This window comes from Chlorocebus sabaeus, chromosome 23, assembly GCF_047675955.1.
Source record: "Chlorocebus sabaeus isolate Y175 chromosome 23, mChlSab1.0.hap1, whole genome shotgun sequence".
Lineage (NCBI taxonomy): Eukaryota > Metazoa > Chordata > Mammalia > Primates > Cercopithecidae > Chlorocebus > Chlorocebus sabaeus.
Window position 1 is genome coordinate 4,020,371 of NC_132926.1, and position 12,838 is coordinate 4,033,208.

The 12,838-nt window shown below is 54.1% G+C and overlaps 1 protein-coding gene across 7 annotated transcripts in view; it reads left to right on the forward strand.

The window, feature by feature from the left end:
- LOC103245075 (5-phosphohydroxy-L-lysine phospho-lyase) overlaps nt 1–12,838 on the forward strand; it is a 26,126-nt gene continuing 13,288 nt past the window's right edge. For 2 of the 7 annotated variants that reach the window (XM_037992590.2, XM_037992591.2), the window contains exons 1-8: nt 3–657; nt 1,597–1,715; nt 3,343–3,502; nt 8,644–8,718; nt 9,347–9,434; nt 9,512–9,628; nt 11,139–11,221; nt 11,494–11,719. In XM_037992590.2, the coding sequence (XP_037848518.1) occupies nt 599–657; nt 1,597–1,715; nt 3,343–3,502; nt 8,644–8,718; nt 9,347–9,434; nt 9,512–9,628; nt 11,139–11,221; nt 11,494–11,719 (927 nt within the window). In that variant the 5' untranslated portion in view covers nt 3–598. The other 5 variants (XM_037992588.2, XM_037992589.2, XM_008015481.3 and 2 more) reach the window with 5 other exon arrangements.

Here is a 12,838-nt window from a genome sequence, read left to right on the forward strand (position 1 = left end):
ATCTCCTCGGTCAGCCCCAGAAGGGACCCCGGGCTCTCCTTCTGCCCTTCCTGCTGCCCCCTCACGGGGCTGGGAAAACCTAGGACCTGCTTCTCCCACCCTGAGGCCCCTACTGTGTACCCGGCCCCGGGTGAGCTACCAGTCACACACTCCCACTTAGGCCTCACAGCTGATCCCATTTTATGCACAAGCTGACTCAAAGACTGAGTCCGGCCCAAGGAGGCGTGCGGTAGCTCCGAGCCCCGCCTAGGCCCCAGGAGCAGGGGCGGGGTCGTCCGGGACCCTTTCCCGGAAGGGAAGCCGCGGGAGCCTGCAGGACGAGGCCTGCGGCCCGTCCCGGAACCAGAGACGGGGCAGCGCTCGAGTTCCTGCGCGGGACTGCCAAGGCACGACCACGGGCCAGAAGGCTGCCAGGCTCAGTGGGCAAGCGAAGAAATCAACCACCGCTACACGGGCGCTTGGGGGCGGGCCCGAGCGCGAACCCGAGCCCCAAATCCCGACCCAGGCAGGGGCGGGGCCCGGGGCGGGGCCTTGGAGGACCAGCCCGCGCGGCGACATCTCCGCGCGGCGTCTCGACAGTCACTGACAGCCACCCGCCATGGCCGCAGACCGGCGCTCGAAGGCCGACACCCTGGCCCTGAGGCAGCGGCTCATCAGGTACCCGGGCGTGCGGCGGGTGGCGCGGGGCTGCGCGGGGGGGGCACGCGCACGCACGACGCACGCACGCACGACGCACGCGCCTCCGACCAGGAGGCCGCTGCTCTCCAGCCCGTGCGACCGCGGTCCCGGCCACAGTGGAGATTCGCAGGGCCGGGAAGGCGGCGGCGCTGGGCCGTCCCGGTGGGTGGTCTCCGGGGGCTCCTCCGCGACAGCGCCGTCTCCAGGCCGCCCCGTTCAGGAGACGGCCCCGCCGTCACCGCTGTCCAGTCTGTGGCAGCCTCGCTTGGCAGCCTTTACCCCGGAAAAGACCTTCACCCTGGCACCTAGGAGGACCTCACCCAGGGTGGCCCGTCAGCCGCACGCGGGCCTGTCTCCTGAGTGACCTGGGAGGGGGCTGGAAGCGCAGACGAAGGGAGAGTCGGGGGAGTCGGTTCACAGGCAGCATACTTGACCTGTGAGGGGCCCTCAGTGGGAAGGTGGGTGAGGTAGCCTCCCACTGGAGCTTAGGGCTGGCACCCAGCGAGGACCACGTGGCTGGCAAGGAGCGTTTAGGGCTGAGAGCCAGCCACCTAATGTTGGTGCCCTGCCCCATCCCAAGGAGGACACGCAGCCCGGAGCCCCGTGGGCCGGGGCAGCCACCTTTTCTCAGGATCCAGGAGACTGACGTGACCACACGCAGCAATGAGCCAGCAGGCCCCAGAGACTTACAATGCTTTAAGAAACAATTCTAAGTTTCCGCAACTTGGTACCCCATCTGCTTCCTCCTTTGCAGCCACCTGTGGAGTGAGGAGACAAGGCAGGGAAGCAGCACCTTGCCCTTCAAGCTTTCGTTTTTTCCCCCAGAAACTGGGAAGGGCTGGGCGGGGGCCTGTGATGAGTGGACTTCACCCTTTCGGTCTTCAGACATGGCTGTCCACTCTTTGCCTGTCCCCACAGCTCTTCCTGCAGACTCTTTTTTCCCGAGGATCCTGTTAAGATTGTCCGGGCCCAAGGGCAGTACATGTACGATGAACAGGGGGCAGAATACATCGACTGCATCAACAATGTGGCTCACGGTCAGTATCATACCTCAGGTTGGCAGGGCAGGAGAGGAGGCCAAGGCTGTGAGCCTGGTCCCAAGATGACCTGAGATTGCCTGAGATTACCGAGAGGTGTGGAGAACCTGGGTTACGTTGAGGCACTATGAATATGCAGAGGAGGCTCAGCTTTTGCAATATAGCTGTGGAATTCTGCAGTCTGGAGCTGTGCTAAACCAGGCAGGAGTCAGCAATCTAGGTCTGTGGGTCTAGTTCCACTTGGGACTACTGATGAGCTCACAGAGTGGCAGATGGCCCAGCTGTGACCAGCGGCGTAGCACAGTGCTGGCCAAGTGCTGGGGTCAAGGCGGCACTTCAGCCCCACTGGCCATCTCAGGTGCTGGGCAAGGGAGCTGAGGCAGGAATTCAGTCATCCTGATGGGGCTGCCAGAGCTGATGGAAAGAAAGGGAGTCTGAGACTCAGCAGGGACATGGAAGATTAATAAAGTCGAGATTTTAAAAAAAGCAGAGACTCTAGTCTTAGACTGCTTGGGCTCAAATCCCCTACTTACTAACTTTGTGATCTCAGGCAAGTTACTTAATTCCCTGTGCCTCCGTTTGCTTATCTGCAAAAGACATGATGATACTAGGTACCCACTTGAAGGTATTAGGGAGAATTCAATGTTCAATTTATGTAGCTTGCTCTGAATGTGCCTGGCACATGGTGAGCTCTCAGTACATACTCACTGTTACTATCCTTGGCCTTTGGCAGTCAAGATTACCACCAGCCCCCTTGGCTGGTGAAGTGAAAAAGTTGACAGTCACTCCCTACCTCACCTTTGTCACGCAAGCCTCAAAAGGCCTTACAGCCTGGGCAACATAATGAGACCTTGTCTCTACAAAAAAAACTTAAAAATTAGCTAGGCATAGTGACTGGTGTCATAGTCCCACCTACTCAGGAGGTTGAGGTGGGAGGATCACTTGAGCCCAGGAGTTTGAGGCTGCAGTGAATGCCATGATCACACCTCTACACTCCAGCCTGGGTGACAGCGCAAGGTCCTATCTCAAAAAAAAAAAAGGCCTCCTTAAAGACGTGGGCTTTCTAGGCCAGGCGCAATGGCTCACGCCTGTCATCCCAGCACTTTGGGAGGCCAAGGCGGGCTTGCTGACCTCGAGGTCAGGAGATCGAGACCATCCTGGCTAACACAGTGAAACCCCATCTCTACTAAAAATACAAAAAATTAGCCGGGTGTGGTGGACGCCTGTAGTCCCAGCTACTCGGGAGGCTGAGGCAGGAGAATGGCGTGAACCCAGGAGGCGGAGCTTGCAGTGAGCCAAGATCGCGCCACTGCACTCCAGCCTGGGCGACAGAGCGAGACTCTCAAAAAAAAAAAAAAAAAAAAAAAAAAAAAAAAAAAGACATGAGCTCTCTAGACAGGGTTCTTCTGCTGAAGAACATTTCCTTCTGCCAGAATCTCAGGAACTCCTGGATCTGCCTTTCCAGAACTAGCTTCTCTCTCCCTGCTCTGCCTTCAGACTCCCCTCTTTCTACCTCTCTCTCTAGAACTTTGTCATTTCTGGCTGGGTTTATAGCTTGGGGCTGGGGGAGGCCCAGTGGGACTGGCTGAGCAGAGCCAGCTGTGTGATGGAGGTGGCCTTCTTCCAGTCGGGCACTGCCACCCTCTCGTGGTCCGAGCAGCACATGAACAGAACCAGGTGCTCAACACCAACAGCCGGTACCTGCACGACAACATTGTGGACTATGCGCAGAGGCTGTCGGAGACCCTGCCAGAGCCGCTCTGTGTGTTCTATTTCCTGAATTCCGGGTAAGTGACTGTGGCCAGCCCCCGGGAAGAGGGTGAGATGGTAACAAAGAGAGTTGCTCACATGGGCCCGGTGTAGTGTAGCCGACCGAGTGTGGACTCAGGGAGAGGCAGCCCCCATTGCACCAGGCTCCTGAGATTTCCGGCTCTAGGCCCTGATGCTTTTTCTGTTGGATCCAGTTTCCTTGTCTCTTACTGAAGGATGTTATTACTTCCTTTCTAGGATCATTGCTGGGGCTTAGTGAGGTAATACATTTCTTTATTTCTGCCTTATGGATACAGTCAAAATCCCTGCCTGTGGGTTGCTCAGTAAGGAACAAAAACATCAAGTGATTCTTCAAAGAAATACAGAATTCCAAGGAGGGCTCTGGAGGAAGTATACAGGGTATCATGAGGCCTAGAAATAGTGAGGGGACCTGACCTATTCTGGGGGTACAGGGAAACCTTCCCTGAGGAAGGGATGTTAAGCTAACAGCTGACTGGGAGATAACTAGAAGAGGAGGAAGGAAGGGTACTGCCACTGCATCAGAAATCTCATCAAGGCCGGGCGCGATGGCTCATGCCTGTAATCCCAGCACTTCGTGAGATCGAGGTGGGCAGATCACCTGAGGTCAGGAGTTTGAGATCAGCCTGGCCAATGTAGTGAAACCCCATCTCTACTAAAAATACACAGAAATTAGCTGGGCGTGGTGATGGGTGCCTGTAATCCCAGCTACTCAGGAGGCTGAGGCAGGAGAATCGCTTAAATCTGGGAGGCGGAGCTTGCAGTGAGCCAAAATTGTGCCACTGCACTCCAGCCTGGGAGACAGAGTGAGGCCCTAGCTCAAAAAAAAAAAAAAAAAATTAGTCTCGGCAAAACTCTTGTCAAAGTCGGTCACCAGACACAACTGCCCATGCAGAGGCCCTGAAGCAGGAAAGGGTGTGGTACCCAGCACACTTGAGGAACCGAAAAAAGTCCACTAAGGGAAAGCAGAGGCTGTGAGCTGTTGGGAGGGAAGTAGGGCCCATCACCTAGGGCCTTCTCCGCCAAATGACTTGTCTTTATCCTAAGAGCATTGGGAAGCCATCGGAGGCTTTAATCAGGAAATGATGTCTTACAGGGAACAGAGTGCAAGAGTGGACACTGTTAGGTGCCAGTTCAGTGGCCAGGTGAAAGGTTTTGGTAGCTCACACTAGGATCGGCAGTGGAGACAAACAGGCAGGTGATTACGGCGTATCTGGGAGAGAACATTTCAACGAATCGTAGGTGGTGGCGTTGAATTACAGTAATGATTATTGTTGCCATTCACATAGTACAGTCATCTCTGCCCCCCAGATAATTTCTAGGAAGTGGAATTCACCATCTTCATTTTGCAGATGGGGTAATAGCAATTCAAAGAAAGGAACTTGAGCCCAGACATTTCCCATGTCAAGAGCTGGAGCCTCTGGAAACAGCAGGGAGCTGGTGCTTCCTTGGTGGTGGTGGAGGAGGGGCATTCTTACGCCACCAGCTTTATTTTGTGTGGATTCCAGTGACTTCCATGTTGCCAAATCCAAAGCAGTCTCTTCGCTGCCTTGTCTTACTCTGTCCCAGCAGTAATGGACAGTTACCACTCTCCAGAAGTGCTGTCTCCTCTTGCTTCCAGGGCGCTGTGCTCTCCTGTTTTCTGCCAGTTTCTCTAGCCACTCCTTCCCTGTCTTTGCTGATTCCTCCTCTGTTCCTTGGGGCTGGTCTTGGGCCACTTTTCTCTGAGCCCTCTCCTCAGGTGATCTCTTCCATTCTCTTGGTATTAAATAGCATCCATGTGCTGGTGACTCGCAAATGTTTTTGAGCCCAGACATTTCGCATATGTTCCATCTTGAGGTTCTAACTGCGCCTGTGACATCTGACAAACATCTCCAGCTTCATGTGTCCACAAGGCAAGAAAGGGTTGATTGGACCGTGGTACTCTTCTCCCTAACCTGCCCAAGAAGACTGTCCCCACTCACCCCTGCTCATCTTGCCTTGTAAAGGACATCACCACCTATATCTGCTCAAGGCAGAAACCACGTGCTCCTCAGTCCTACATCAACCCTGCCTCCTCCACCTCCATGATGCCTCTTAACTCCCTCCACCCCTCCATCTCCATGATGCCTCTTAACTCCCTCCACCCCTCCACCTCCATGATGCCTCTTAACTCCCTCCACCCCTCCATCTCCATGCCTCTTAACTCCCTCCACCCCTCCACCTCCGTGATGCCTCTTAACTCCCTCCACCTCTCCATCTCCATGATGCCTCTTAACTCCCTCCACCCCTCCACCTCCATGATGCCTCTTAACTCCCTCCACCCCTCCACCTCCATGATGCCTCTTAACTCCCTCCACCTCTCCATCTCCATGATGCCTCTTAACTCCCTCCACCCCTCCATCTCCATGATGCCTTTTAACTCCCTCCACCTCTCCACCTCCATGATGCCTCTTAACTCCCTCCACCCCTCCATCTCCATGGCCCCACCTGCTCTCACCTGGCATCCTCCTCCTTGGTCTTCTCACTTCTACTTTTATTCTTGTCGACTCCATTAGACACAGCCAGAGGCCACCTCTGAAAATGGGAGCTGACTCATGTTCCTTTTCTCATTAAAACTCTCCAGTGGCTTCACATGGCACTGAGAAGAAAACTCAGGCTCCTTCCCAGCCCTGTGCACCTGGCCCCTCCATGTCTCCCCACTTCCTCTCCTACCCTGCCCTCCTTAGGCACTGGCCTCCTTCATCTTCCCCTGGTTCCCTGAGCATACTGAGCTCTTTTCCTTCACAAGGCCTTGGTGCGTGCTGCTCCATCTGTCTGGAAACTTCTCCCTCAGGTAACTCAGTACACGAGTTACCTCCCCATAGATGCTTCCACTGACCCTCTATGTTGGTCTACTCTGGCTGCCATAAGAAAATAACAGAGACTAAGTGGCTTAAACAAGAGACATTTATTTTCTCACAGTCCTGGAGGCTGGAAGTCTAAGATCAAGGTGTTGGCAGGGTTGGTTTCTTCTAAGGCCTCTTTCCTTGGCTTGGCGATGGCCCTGGTTGGTCTTCTGTGTGTAAGTGTCCCTGGTGTCTCTTTGTCCAGATTTCCTCTTATAAGAACACTGGTTAGATTGGATTAGGGGCCCCCGACAGCCTCATTTTAACGGAATCACCTCTCTTATCTCCATATCCATTCACATACGGGCCATTCTGAGCTACTGGGGATTAGAGGTTCAACACATAAATTGGGGGTGGGGGGTAGCAGCTCAGCCCATAAACATGCTCCCTCTGGCTCTCTCCCAGAGCATCCATCATAGCACTTAGAAAAAGGATCACTTTTTCTTTTTTGGCTTTTGTGGTGGTATATATATGTGTACACACATATATATATAAATACACAGACATATATACATACACATTCATTTTTATTCACAGTTCCTGGCTCATAACTCCCACAGCCTTTGTTACACTCTTTTGTTACAACATTGGATGTCAGGCCTCAGGAGACAATCACTCTAACCTTCTCCTGCCTTCCTTTCACCTGCCCAAGGCGGGACTCTAATCTTCCCCACCTTTCTGATGGTGGGTCATAAAACTCTCATTCCAGAGAGGGTCCTACCCCATGTCCTGGGAGAAGGAATGCTGCTGTCATGAAGCTTCCATAAAAACTAAGGGGACTGGATTCAGAGAGCTTCCAGATAGCTGAACACACACAGGTTCCTGAAGGGTGGTGTGCCCAGGGCGGGCACGGGAAGCTCCATGCCCTTCCTTCATATCTCCCCCTATGCATCTCTTCATCTGTATCTTTTATAATACCCTTTATAACAAACCAGTAAATGTATTTCCCTTAGTTTTGTGAGCCACTGCAGCAAATTAATTGAACCTACAGAGGGAATTGTGGGAACCTCAACTTGAAGCCAGTCAGTCAGAAGTTCCAAAGGGGGGCCGGGTGCGGTGGCTCCCGCCCGTAATCCCAGCACTTTGGGAAGCCGAGGCAGGAGAATTAGGAGTGTGAGACCAGCCTAGCCAACATGGTGAAACCCCATCTCTACTAAAAATACAAAAAATCAGCTGGGCGTAGTGGTCGGCGCCTGTAATCCCAGCTACTCAGGAGGCTGAGGCAGGAGAATCCCATGAGCCTGGGAGGCAGAGGCTGCAGTGAGCCAAAATCAGCCGCTGCACTCTAGCCCGGGCAACAGAGTGAGACTCTGTCTCAAAAAAAAAAGTTCCAAAGGTGGCCACCACGGTAGCTCATGCCTATAATTCCAGTACTTTGAGGTTGAGGTGGGAGGAATGCTTGAGCCCCCAGTCTGGGCAATATAGTGAGACCCCATCTCTACAAAAAAAGAAAATTAGTTCCAGAGGCCGACTTGCTACTGGTGCCCAGGGGGCAGTCTTGGGCACTGAGCCCTCATACTGTGGGATCTGATGCCGCCTCCACGTAGATAGTGTTGGAATTGAGTTGGAGGACACCCAGCTGGTGTTGCTGCAATCTGATTGCTTGCCTGCTGGCAGGGAGAAATCCTTACATATTTTTTGGAGTCACAGAAGTCTTCTGTGTTGATTGTTGTAGTGTGAAAGCAGAGGAAAAACAATGGTTTGAGTTTTTTCCAAACAAGTTTCATGACACATACGAGAATGTAAATTCCAGCCAAGGCCGTGTCTGTTTTACCTTTTTTTTTTTTTTTTTTTTTTGAGGCAGAGTCTCACTATCTCCCAGGCTGGAGTGCAGTGGCATGATCTCAGCTCACTGCAAGCTCCGCCTCCCAGGTTCATGCCATTCTCCTGTCTCAGCCTCCTGAGTAGCTGGGACTACAGGCGCCCGCCACCATGCCCCATTAGTTTTTTGTATTTTTAGCAGAGACGGGGTTTTACCATGTTAGCCAGGATGGTCTCGATCTCCTGACCTCGTGATCCACCCGCCTCGGCCTCCCAAAGTGCTGGGATTATAGGCATGAGCCACCGCCCCTGGCCTGTTTTACCTACTCTTTTTCCCCCCAGCTTCTAGTACATACGAGGCATTTGATGTATACCAAACAAATAAGCAAGTGACTGACTAGTTGATGTCCTGAGAATCTTCTTGCTGCTGGAAGGGTCCTTTTGCCCTCAGCATTTCTCTCTGGGAAGCTCTTGGACCACTGTCTCAGTCATGCCCACCTTTTCGGTCATAGGTCAGAAGCCAATGACCTGGCCCTGAGGCTGGCTCGCCACTACACGGGACACCAGGACGTGGTGGTATTAGACCAGTAAGTGCAACTCACAGCCCTACCATTTCCAGAAGCCTGGCCCACAGGCTGCTTGGGGATCTGTGCGACTCACTCCGGGTGCCTTAGGCAGGGAGGATAAGGGGCCTGGGCTACTGAAGACAAGCGTGGCAGGCAGAGGACCAGGCCTGAGACCTCCCGGAGGCTCTGTCACCCTGGGCCACCATTCTGGGAAGGCAGCTCTGGGGAGCAGAGTGCGCTTTGTAAGGGAGTCAAAGGTGGTCCCACAACATTTTGCATGTTCAAACTGCCACAGCAGTAGCTCCCATGAATTGAGTGTGTGATGTGCACAAAGTTGAGGCTGACAGTATCAACACATTTAAGATTCATTATAAATCAGAAAGAGGAACTCCCACCCCATTTCACAGCAGAGAAAACAACCCCGAGAGGTTAAATGATGAGCTGCTGTCACGTAGCCAGTCAGCAGTCTTGCAAGAAGTGTTGCTGACTCCAAAGGCTGTGCTCTTTCCCAAGTTCCCAAGAACCTGGGGGCTCTGTCAGGAAAGTTGGCCTCCCCTGTGTGTCTTCAAGGGTGGGGAGACCATGGTCAGACTGGGCCAGGGAGTAGGAGCTGCCCAGACCCGAGCCTACCCTCCCTTCTCCTCCCCAGTGCGTATCACGGCCACCTGAGCTCCCTGATTGACATCAGTCCCTACAAGTTCCGCAGCCTGGATGGCCAGAAGGAGTGGGTCCACGTGGTATGCACTGCCCAACTCAGCAACAGGTCGGTGCCTGTCCCCAAGCCCGGATAACGTGGCGCTGTCACTCCCCACAGGCACCTCTCCCAGACACCTACCGGGGCCCCTACCGGGAGGACCACCCCAACCCAGCTGTGGCCTATGCCAACGAGGTGCAACGTGTGGTCAGCAGTGCACAGGAGAAGGGCAGGAAGGTAACCATGTCCGCGCCTGTCCAATCCAGCGAACAGTTAATGGCACCTCCATTGTTGTCACCACCACTGTGCTAGATGCTGGGAACCCAGAGAGAAAACCAAACGAGGCCCTGCCCTCCAGGAATCTGGGGTAGGGGCAGTTCGGGCTCAGCAGAGAGTCTGAGTGCACTAGCATGGGCATGATAGGCAGCCAGAGCCTGAGCAGGCCTTGGGGGATGTCAAGGGGGGTCCTTGGAGGAGGTGCTCCCTGACACAGTAGGGGTCAGCCACTCCAGGTGGGGTGGGGAGTAGCAGAGGAAGGGCATCCCGACGGGTGGCTGAGGAACCGTGTGAATGTGTGGCCAGGAGCTGAGCCTGGAGAGGCAGGCAGGGTCCACATGCCAGAGGGCACCAGAACTAGGCTGAGCAGCTGCAGTTCTGCCCTGGAGGCCCCCGGGAACCACCAGAGTCTTAAGCGGGAGAGCGCTAAGCTCTGGGGCTGGTGCTGCTCTCCGACTCCAGGGGTATGTGGGGGATAGATCTGAATGGGGGAGCTTGAGGTCAGGTGACCACGAAGTGGCCAGTAGACCCCAAGTGAGCTGTGGGGAGGCCTGACAGGGGCAGTAGAGTGGAGATGGAGTGGAGGCGCAGACATCCGAGAGAGAGGTGTGTTACCCACGGTGATAACAGAGGGAAGACTGTTGGCGACAGGTGAGGGCTCTCTGAAGGCTTCACTGAAGGAACGACAGAGCCAGACACAGGAGGTACGACAAAGAAAGGCAGCCTGTGGGGCCGGAAAGGTTAGCAGAACCCGACCAGGGAAGCCTTGCCTATGCGTTTCAGGTGCTCCGCGACCACTTCTATAAAACCTAAAAAAGGAGATTGCTCTGATTGCAACAGGTGTGGGGGACCAGTGTCCCATCCCATTGCCCTGCCCTCCCACCTGTAAGGCAGAATACAGTTGGGAAATCATTGCCATATGCAGAAGGGGTCACTGAGGGGTTTTAAACAACAGTGACATGCTCGGCTCTCTGGGTTGAGGCATCATCACCCTGGTGGCCATGTGGAGGATGGACTGGAAGAGTCATTCAGTTAGAAGGCCTCTGCAGGAGTCCAAGGAAGAAACGGGCAGATCTGAAGGAGGCAGGCATGTCCAGGCAGAGAGCAAGGAGTAGGTTTAGTGAGGGGGCTGAGGTAGAATCCTTGGGCGTGCTGACTGATGGGTTGAGGGAGGGGGCGTGGATCAAGAATGGGGGACAGGGAAGGAACAGGCTTATGGGGGAAAAATCAGTGCATTTAGTTTGGAGCATGCCAAGTACTAGGGGCCTGGAGGCATCCAGGTGGTAAGAGTTGGCCGGAGGCCTGAGAGAAAACTGAGTCACAAACCTTCAGATGTAACGTGGAGCCCAAAGTAGGAGTGCAGCAATGATGGTGATTTGTCTTGCTCGGACTAAGCCAGCACTAGCAGGGCAGGCTAAGCCGGTCATTGCACACGTCCATGGTCGTGTTCCCAATGTCCATCTCTTCACAGATTGCAGCCTTCTTCGCCGAGTCTCTGCCCAGTGTGGGAGGGCAGATCATTCCCCCTGCTGGCTACTTCTCCCAAGTGGCAGAGTGAGTAGGTGGGCAGGGTCTGCCCTAGGGAGGGCAGGGCTCTATGAGGTTTTCCAACCTCCGGTCCAAATCCCAACCTCAGCCTGGCCTGACTGCCAGAATTTTGAGACAAAGCCCTTAAAGAAATAATGGCCCAAAGAAGGCCAGCCATTGCCCAAGGCCCCCACCTTACAGCTAGCAGAGCCAGGATGCAAAGCCCCGAGACCTCCTGACTCCTGATCTTATCCCTCCCAACCACAGCCCCCATGTCAGTCATCTGTCCTCTGCCACAGGCACATCCACAAGGCCGGAGGGGTCTTTGTTGCAGATGAGATCCAGGTTGGCTTTGGCCGAGTAGGCAAGCACTTCTGGGCCTTCCAGCTCCAGGGAAAAGACTTTGTCCCTGACATCGTCACCATGGGCAAGTCCATTGGCAATGGCCACCCTGTTGCCTGTGTGGCCACAACCCAACCTGTGGCGAGGGCATATGAAGCCACCGGCGTTGAGTACTTCAACACGGTGAGTGACGGCTGTAAGTCAAGGGAGCAACATGGGTTCTGATAGGCCCCCAGTGATCAGCCTGTCCTTAGTCAGCAAAGGCTACAGGGCTAGCACTGTGCCCAGCACACACTTCCAAGACGCTACCCTTAAGGAGATTATCGCCAGGTCAGGTAAGAAAACATAAAACATCTTTTAAAATTAATGTCAATCCAAAAGCTGTCACAAGGGACCTTGTCTTATAAAATATATATAAAACTACGAGTCCCTGTCTTCCTTCCAACAGATGCCACCCATTCTGTGCCAGGCCCTGTGTCAGGTGCTGGAACTTGAGCTGGTTAAGAGGCGTGAGGAGTGTGGTCTACTTGGGTAACACATGATCTAGGAGCAGAGTTCACACTGCAGTGGCTCCCTGTCTTTGGGGTACAGAGTCAAGAGCTTCCCCTGAGTGAAGCTGACACACAGCATATTCAGTGGCCCTGAGGCAGCAGTTACAGAGTAGGTGAGAGGACCATGGCAGGCAGCAGCAGACCCACAGGAAAGAACCAAGGAGTCTGCACTGATCTTGAAGACTGAGGACAACAGGAGGGTTTTAATCCTGGAGAGAGTACCCTTTGGAAAGATCTCTGGTGCTCAGTGTGGAGAAAGAACTGGAGGAAGGGAGACTGGTCCAGGGAGGAGAGGAGGAGGCCCAGAGGAGGAAGGGCAGGGACAGAGGGTTGAGAATTCACTAAGTTCCTCAAAAAGAGCCAGTTTCAATTGGGGACTGAAACATGTCAGGATTTGGCAAGATAGATAAGGCAGGATAAGGTCCTTAGGGGTGAGGGAAGTGACACTTTGGTGCATTCAGGCAAAAACCATCACTCTGTGTCCATGTGACACAGAGCCTCAGAAGCTCAGTCGGCGAAAGACAGGCTCACAGACAAATGGTCATGACAGTGTGGAGGATGACAGTGGAAGTAGTGTGTTCACGGTGCTGTGACAGCACAAAGGACATCCCAGGCAAGAGGTGGGTGAAGAGCTGTGGGACAAGCAGTGGAGGCTTCATACAGAAGGCAAGACCAGATCTGAGTCTGGAAGGCTGAGCAGGAAATCAAGTGGATTGTGTAAGGGGAACAACAAAGGCCCAGTGGAGCAGCA